The sequence below is a fragment of the Leucoraja erinacea genome, chromosome 36 (genome assembly GCF_028641065.1).
Source record: "Leucoraja erinacea ecotype New England chromosome 36, Leri_hhj_1, whole genome shotgun sequence".
Lineage (NCBI taxonomy): Eukaryota > Metazoa > Chordata > Chondrichthyes > Rajiformes > Rajidae > Leucoraja > Leucoraja erinaceus.
Genome location: NC_073412.1, coordinates 8,420,337 through 8,429,557, shown reverse-complemented (window position 1 = coordinate 8,429,557; position 9,221 = coordinate 8,420,337). Strand labels below are relative to the sequence as shown.

At 49.3% G+C, this 9,221-nt stretch overlaps 1 protein-coding gene across 1 annotated transcript in view; it reads left to right on the top strand.

Annotated features, from left to right (window-relative positions):
• Positions 1–4,151, top strand: part of LOC129713522 (semaphorin-7A-like) — a 45,387-nt gene extending 41,236 nt beyond the window's left edge. Inside the window, exon 14 of the mRNA XM_055662605.1 lies at positions 1,700–4,151. Within this exon, the coding sequence (XP_055518580.1) occupies positions 1,700–1,869 (170 nt within the window). The 3' untranslated portion in view covers positions 1,870–4,151. The remainder of the gene's footprint in view (positions 1–1,699) is intronic.
• The last annotated feature ends 5,070 nt before the right edge of the window (positions 4,152–9,221 follow it).

The following is a 9,221-nucleotide window of genomic DNA, read 5'->3' as shown; positions in this document are numbered from 1 at the left end:
TTGTAGCCACTGGAACTATACAGTATATGCTCAGATATACATCCAAACAAAGTCCCTGTCTTTAAAGGCTAGTCTATTTTAAAAATCCCTTAGCTCTGTAATTTTGTTTCGAAGTGAGGACATGAGACTGAGTTCCTCTTTGTGTAAGGAATAGGAACAAGAGTTTCATAACATTAATTTGTGATAGGATATGAATTAGGCCATTTGGTCTACTCCGCCATTCAATCATAGCTGATCTATTCTAACCCCATTCTCCTGCCTTCTCCCCATAACCCCAGACCCCCATACTAATCAAAAATCTATCTATCTCTGTTTTAAAAATATCCATTGGCTTGGCCTTCACAGCCTTCTGTGGCAATAAATTCCATGGATTCACCACCCTCTGGCTAAAGAAATTCCTCCTCATCTCCTTCCTAAATCATAATCATACATCATTAGCCAGCACCACCATGCCGCCCTTAATCCCTTTATCTCTAAACCAAACTAAACTAGAGTTTGAAGAAGGATCCCAACCCTAAAGGTATCTGGACATTTCCCTCTACAATGGGGCGCAGCGGTAGAGTTGCTGCCTCACAGCGCCAGAGATCCGGGTTCGATCCCGACTATGGGTGCTGTCTGTACGGAGTTTGTACGTTCTCCTCGTGGCCTGCGTGGGTTTTCTCCGAGACCTTCGGTTTCCTCCCACACTCCAATGACATACAGGCTTGTAGGTTAATTGGCTTGTTCTAAGTGTAAAATTGTCCCTGGTCTGTGTAGGATAGTGTCAATGAGCGGGGATCGCTGGTCGGCGTGGATTCGGTGGGTCTGTTTCCGCGCTGTTTCTCTAAAGTAAACTAAGCTAAACGAAATCAAACTCAACTAAACTAAACGCAACTAAACTAACATAGAGAGAGTACAGAGGAGATTTACTAGAATGTTGCCTGGGTTTCAGCACCTAAGTTACAGAGAAAGGTTGAACAAGTTAGGTCTTTATCCTTTGGAGCACAGTAGCTTTAAGGGGGGACTTGATAGAGGCCTTTAAAATGATGAGAAGGATAGACAGAGTTGATGTGGATAAGTTTTTTCCATTGAGAGTAGGGAAGATTCAAACAAGAGGACATGATTTGAGAATTAAGGGACAAAAGTTTAGGGGTAACATGAGGGGGAACTTCTTTACTCAGAGAGTGGTAGCTGTGTGGAATGAGTTTCCAGTGGAAGTGGTGGAGGCAGGTTTGATTTTATCATTTAAAAATAAATTGGATAGGTATATGGACGGGAAAGGAATGGAGGGTTATGGTCTGAGTGCAGGTAGATTCAGATTCAGATTCAGATTCAGATTCAATTTTAATTGTCATTGTCAGTGTACAGTACAGAGACAACGAAATGCATTTAGCATCTCCCTGGAAGAGCGACATAGGAAATGATTTGAATAAATAATAATAAGTGTCCGGGGGTGGGGGGGGGGTGGTGGTGGTGATTGGCAGTCACTGAGGTACGTTGTTGAGTAGAGTAGAGTAGAGTAGATGGGACTAGGTGAGTGTTCGGCACGGACTAGAAGGGCCAAGATGGCCTGTTTCCATGCTGTAATTGTTATATGGTTATAAAGAAGCTGCCTGACTTGTTCAGTCCCTCCATCATTTTGTGTTTGCCTCAAGATTTCATCATCTGCACTTACTTTGGTCTCGTGCCAACTAACGATCTCTGTTCTTCATCCTCCTAGCTGAGATGGCACGGTCCTCGGCCCCAAGGGATGGGACGGTACTCCGCTTGCCCCTGAATGAAGGGATCCCCGTGTACCTCTCCTGCCCGAAGCAATCCTACCACGCAGACTACACGTGGACGTTCAGCGGCGAGGGAGGGAGGGAAGGAGCTGCCCTGTTCGTCCAATGACGATAATTGTTTGCTCCTCATAAGACAATTTACTGAAGATAAGGTCGGCTCGTACAGATGCTTTTCCAATGAAAAGGGCGTGATACAATTACATGCCAGTTACGACATTCAGGGCAACAGTGCCTCCTCTGTATACGTGTCCAGTGTTGCTTTCAATTCTCTCTTGGTGACTGCCCTTTGTCTGGTTCTGCAGTGATTATAACTTCTGTTCCACATGAAGAGTGAAAAAAAGAACATTGACTCACCTTCATTTCTCCACTGCTCCAGTTCCTGCCTTACAGCGCCAGACACTTGCGTTCGATCTGTACAGATAGGCGCTGTCTGTACGGAGTTTGTAAGCTCTCCCCATCACATGCGTAGGTTTTCTCCGAGGTCTTTGACTTCCTCCCAAATTCCAAAGCCGTACAGATTTTCTAGGCTAATTGGCTTGGCATTAGTGTAAATTGGCATCTGCAGTTCTTTCTTGCACATTTCATCGCCTAAACTAAATTAATTGGAAGCGACCGTCATCGCAACAACCATCCTTGTGCTTGAATAACACAATGCCCACACTCTAGTATAGTATTGGGTATAGAAGTTGGGAGGTCATTGTTGCAGTTGTATAAGACGTTGGTGAGACCGCATTTAGAATATTGTGTTCAGTTCGGGCCACCATGTTAGAGGAAAGATATTGCCAAGCTTGAAAGGGTTCAGAAAATATTTATGAAAATGTTGTCAGGACTAGAGTGTGTGAGCTACAGGGAGAGGTTGAGCAGGCTGGGTCGCTATTCCTTGGAGCACAGTAGGATGAGGGGAGACCTTATAGAGGTGTACAACATCAGGAGAGGAATAGATCAGGTAGATGCAGGTAGAGTCTCTTGCCCAGAGTAGGGGAATCGAGGACCAGAGGACATAGGTTCAAGGTGAAGGGGAAAAGATTTAATTGTTATCCCTAGGGTAACATTTTCACACAGAGAGTGGTGGGTGTATGGAACAAGCTGCCACAAGAGGTAGTTGAGGCTGGGACTAGCCCATCGTTTAAGAAACAGTTAGACAGATACATGGATAGGACAGGTTTGGAGGGATATGGACCAAGTGTAGGCAGGTGGGACTAGTGTACAAGACACAAGATATATTTATTTGTCACATGTACCAGTTGGTACAGTAAAATGTGTGGTCGCCATGCAGCCTAAGAGTCCCATAAAGAGCACAGAACACGATAGTCTTTAACACGGACATTCCCACACAGCGGGATCAAAGTTTCCCACTGTGAGGGAAGGCTCCAAAATTCAGTCATCCTCCTGTGTGGTCCTCCCGTGGTCGGGGGGCTCCCGCTACGGGCGGCCCGATGTTCAAGCCCGCTCGCCAGGGTGATGGAACTCCTACGTCTGAGCGGGAGAACATTCTCAGCGGCTTGGACCTCCGAATGAGCCACTTCCCACCGGAGACCGCGGCAGGAAAGGCCGCGCCAACCCGGTTGGTAGGCCGCGAGCGGGGGGGGCGAGGACGCGACCCGTAGAATAGTCGCATCCTCGCCAGGAAGTGAATGGCAAACGGTTTCCCCCTTACCCTACCTACCTCCCCCACATAGAAAAACTGAAGAAACCTCCAAAACACACTTTTAAAACAGACTAAAAATAAAAAAAAGATTTAAAAAAACAGACAGACTGTAGGCAGAGGCTGCCGTCAATGCTGCGCCCCTAGTGGAACATGGTGGCTGGGACATGTTGGCTAGTGTGGGCAAGTTGGTCCGAAGGGCCTGTTTCCACACTGTATTTACTATATGATTATGACATACCAACTTCCAAGGGTATTATTGCCTCTTTGGTTATCTCGAGCAACTTGCCCTCGTGGCCATTTTGATTGATGAAAGTTGACTGACTATTCCACCTTGACTATTGGGGCCGTTCCACAGTCCCCTCTTCGCATGTCCAGTCGCAGTAGTTTGCTCTCTGACACGATGCCTTAGATATTCCTGCTTTTAAATAGCTTTCTGCTCTCAAGCATTGGAAGAACTGTGTTTAATATGCTAACAAACGAGTCAGGCTAACGTTCTTCCCAATGTTCAACTTGACTCTGGAAGCTACAGGGCTCAAACCCTGGGTGATGCACATAAGGTCATAAGGAATAGTAGAATTAGGCCATTCGGCCCATAAGTCTACTCCGCCATTCAATCATGGCTGATCTATCTCTCCCTCCTAACCCCATTCTCCTGTCTTCTCCCCATAACACCTGATACTTGTACTAAACAAGGATATCTCTCTCTCTCCCCCTCTCTCTCCCCCTCTCTCCCCCTCTCTCTCCCTCCCCCTCTCTCCCTCCGCCCCATCTCTCTCTCTCTCCCCTCTCTCCCCCCATCTCTCCCCCCCATCTCTCCCCCCCTCTCTCCCCCATCTCTCCCCCATCTCTCCCCCCATCTCTCCCCCCTCTCTCTCCCCCCCATCTCTCCCCCCCATCTCTCCCCCCCATCTCTCCCCCACCTCTCTCCCCCACCTCTCTCCCCCCCCCCCATCTCTCTCCCACCTCTCTCCCCCCCACCTCTCGCTGCATACTTATTTCTATTTCCTGGGCTGCTTTATGCCTCCGCAACATTTCATCATTGCACTTTATTGAACTTTGTTTTTCGTTTGTGATTATTGTTCCTAGTTGCGCCCGGTGAGATGAAGTACTGGTTGTGATGTTTGTGCAGCATTGCTGTTCCTCCCCAAGTATAGTTCTCGAGTTAGTGGGTGGGTGGGTGGTGTGGACGCAAGGACCCGCAGATACTGGCCGTCATAAGAAAGCCGCACAGCGTTGCTGACCCGAAACATCACCTATCCGCGTTCTCCAGAGATGCTGCCAGGCCCGCTGAGTTACTCCAGCACGCGGTGTCTTTCTAGTGTAGTAGGCAATGGGAGTAGACTCTGCAGGTCAGGCAGCATCCCTGGAGAACATGAATAGGTGACGTTTGGGGTCGGGGCCCTTTTTCAGACCGATTGCGTATGGGGGGGGGTAGAAAGCTGGAAGAGAGGAGGAGCAGGACAAAGTCCGGCAGGTAAAAGGTGAACACAGTGAAAAGGGGGGGGGGGGGGGTTTGTTAAATGGGGGGTTGGTGGGGGAGAATAGGCCAAAGGGAAAAGGGGACAAAAGGGGGGTGGACAAGGAAAGAAGAGGGGGAAAAAATTGTAAAGCTGGGGGGGGGGGGAGGGGGGGGGGGGGGGAAGTAAGATGTGTGGGTGAAGAAGGGCGAGTGGGGGAAGGGGAGTGTGGGGGGTGAAAGGGTGAGGGTGAGAAAGGTGAAAGGGGGGGAGTGGAATGTAACGCGGGGGGGGGGGGTCACAGAATTGCCACCATGCATGGACTTGCCCAAAACGTGTGAGTGTGGGCTGGGGAATATTAGCATTAAGTGTAGCATTGCGGACTGTGAATAGATGGTTAAAATCACAACTGATTGTGATATATATTATATTATTTATATTTGTACGGTGACCAATAAATGCTAATTATTCCCACAGTGAAATAAGCTTCAGTTTATTCACATTTCAATGGGTTTTTTTACCGCCACGTTTACCGAGGTATGGAGAATTAATATTTTTGCCGACAGATCTGTGAGATTAAATGCATTTCGTTGTCTCTGTACTGTACACTGACAATGACAATTAAAATTGAATCTGAATCTGAATCTGAATCTGAATCTGAATTATTGCCACACACACGTACAATCCCCGAGTACGTTCGGCGGCACGGCTGGCGCAGCGTTGGAGTTGCTGCCTCACAGCGCCCGAGACCCGGGTTCGATCCCGACTGCTGCTGCTGTCTGTACGGAGTTTGCACGTTCTCCCCGTGACCCGCGTGGGTTTTCTCCTGGGTGCCCCAGTTCCTACCCACACTCCAAAGACGTGCAGGTTTGTAGGTTAATTGGCTCGGTACAAATGTAAATTGTCCCTCGTACGTGTAGGATAGTGTTAGTGTGCGGGGATCGCTGGTCGGCACGGACTCGGTGGGATGAAGGGCCTGTTTCCGCGCTGTAAACTAATCTAAAACAAAAGTATAGAATGCATTGAAACAGCCCACCAGATATACCTTATTGTCACGTGTACTGAGGTACAGGGGAAAGCTTATTTTGTTACGTGCTATCCAGTCAGTGTAAAGACCAGACATTACCACAAACAAGCTGTCCACAGTGTACAGATTCAGGATAAAGGGAATAACGTTCAGTGCAAAGGTCCCACCAGCACGCGACTCCATGCGGCAAGCGCGACCTAACGTGGTCGCTTGAGCCGTACGGCCTCGCGGGGCCGGTCCCACTTCGATCGCCGGAGCCGTATGGAGTTGTGCGGAGCTGGTCCCGACATTGCGCGGGGCTCCGAAAAACCGACCGTGTTCAAAACCTCCGCGCGGCAACGACCCGCCGGCCCGCAGTCGCCTCGACGCAGTACGTCACCGCCTCGACGGGCGTGCGCGGCGTCTCGACGCCGTACGTCACCACGCGAACTTCCCGCGGACTTCGCTCGAACTTCACGTCACTCACTCGACCTCCGCGCGCGGGCCGCCGCTTCCAGTTTGGTCGCGCTCGCCGTATGCAGGTCGCATGCTCGTGGGACAGGCCCTTGAAGATAGTCCGAGGCTCTCCAATGAGGTAGATGAGCGGTCAGGACTGCTCTCCAGTTCTTGATAGAATGGTTCAGTTGCCTGAATGGCCTTTTCAAAGTCCTGGTCCTAAAGTCCCGTTGCCGCTGTCGCTTCTGCACGTATTGTCCCGTGGGCCGTCACCCTTCTCCGCGGGGACCGCCCACCCCCGACCTTGAGGGAGCGGAAAGTAAGACTTTGTTCCAGCGTCTGCAGCTGTCGCCAACTCCCATCGCCCACCTTCTCTCCGGTTCCCGGTGTTCGGGAGCGAGCAGGAGGTGAACATCAGACCCACTCCGGGGGGGGTTCCCCGGTACTGCGGGAAGCAAGGCAGGCCTGCCGCCAGGGCATGGCAGCGGCAATCTCACCAAGACAGGGAACACCAGCATGGTATCACCACGATTCATAAGTGATAGGAGCAGAATTTGGCCATTCGGCCCATCAAGTCTAATCCGCCATTCAATCATGGCTGACCTATCTCTCCCTCCTAACCCCATTCTCCTGCCTTCCCCCCTTAACCTCTGACACCCGCGCTAATCAAGAATACAAGATACAAGATACAAGATACATTTAATTGTCATTTGGACCCCTTGAGGTCCAAACGAAATGCCGTTTCTGCAGCCACACATTACAAACAAATAGACCCAAGACACAACACAATTTACATAAACATCCATCACATTGCCTGATGGAAGGCCAATACCCCCTGATCCCCTCTCCACAAGGGCCACATATCTATCTCTCTTAAAAATAGCCAATGACTTGTGCCTCCACAGTTTCTGTGGCAGAGAATTCCACAGATTCACCACGCCATCTGACAAAAAGTTCTTCTCATCTTGGTTTTCCTAGGATTTCCCCCTTTATCCTTGAGGCTGTGACCTCTCATCGGGTCAATCAGCATCGCCTGTCCAGAACCCTTAAGAGGTATTGTACTGGGCAATAATGATGCCCTCCTTCTCTACATTCAAAAGAGGAGAAACCAAGTCAGCGAGTGCAGCAGCATCTACAGGAGACATCCCAGGAAATAGGGTGAACGTTTCGGGACGAAACTCTTGGCCTATGTCCTTCGCTCCATAGATGCTGAGACCAAAACTGACGCAATACTCCAGCATTTTTGTCTACCTTCGATTTTCCAGTACAACTGCATCTGCAGTTCACTGCTCCTATAAACAATCATATCCACTGACTTGTGGACAACTATCTCTGCTGTGGCAAACGTTGCACTATTCACCGCCATCTGACGCTCCATAGATGCTGCCTCACCCACCCCCTTCCTATCTAAAGCATTTTTTCTGAGGCCTTCGACATTTCAGCGGGTCTGCAGTTCCTCTTAAACATGGAATCAGTCAACCTTGTTGGACAACTATCTCTGCAGAATTAAGAAACAGTTAGACGGGTACATGGATGGGACCGGTTTGGAGGGATATGGGACAAACGCAGGCAAGTGGGACTAGTGTAGCTGGGACATGTTGGGAGTGGGCAATGAGGGCTTAAGACCCTGTTTCCACGCTGTAACTCTCTATGGTTCCATAAGAGCAGCAATATCAAAGCACTTTAATCCCGAGCGTAGGACGATGTTATGAAAGTTAGTTGAACTAATTCTGTGTGGGTGTAATCCACTCATATGCCCTTTACACATTTACACATTAACCTGCAGTTTTCAACTGCTTGTGGGCACTGCATCCTTTGAAGTTATTATCGAATCTACTTTCAGGAGGAAATGTCTGGTCACAAAACTGTGCCTGCAGCGTCAGGGAGGCTTAATTATTCATAGGTAGACAAAGGTGGTGGGAGAAACTGGGCAATGATTCAGATTCAAGATTTGTTTCCATTGTAATTGTCTATTGGTATACAGTACAGAGACAATATCAAAGCACTTTAGCATCTCCCTGGAAGAGCGACATAGCAAATGAAATTGAATAAATAACTAATAAGTGTCCGGGGGGGTCCACTCATTGGCAGTCACCATTTACACGTTAACCTGCAGAGTGACAAATGCTTGTGGGCAAGAAGCATCCCTTTGAAGTTATTATGAATCGGCAACGGGAGAGAAATGTAGTGGTCACCAAAACGGTGCCTGCAGCGTCAGGGAGGGTAAACAGTCCATGGTAGGGGGGTGTGGAGAAAACTGACATGCCAAGCCTCTTAACCTACAAACCTGGTTACACAAAAATGCTGGAGAAACTCAGCGGGTGCAGCAGCATCTATGGAGCGAAGGAAATAGGGCAACGTTTCGGGCCGAAACCCTTCTTCAGACTGATCCGGGGGGGGGGAGAAGAAAGGAAAAAGGAGGAGGAGCTCAAGGGCTGGGGGATGTGAGGAGACAGCAGGAGGGCTGAGGAAGGGGAGGAGACAGCAAGGACTAACAAAATTGGGAGAATTCAATGTTCATGCCCGCCGGATGCAGACTCCCCAAGCGGAATATGAGGTGCTGTTCCTCCAATTTCCGGTGTTGCTCGCTCTGGCCACGGAGGAGACCCAGGACAGAGAGGTCGGATGGGGAATGGGAGGGGGAGTTGAAGTGTAAATGTGTAAAAGTGTAAATGTGTCCACCTATCCGTGTTCTCCAGAGATGCTGCCTGACCCACCGAGTTGTCACAGCCTCAGAAGTTACATTGTCCCTCTGTACACATGACAATAACAGACCTAACACGATCACTTCCTGCCACCAGCTGCTGAGGTGAATCGTACAGTACCACCAATATACATTTTGCTTCTAGCTGCAGACAGCTGGCTTCAAGAAGCATAAACATGTCGGGGAGATC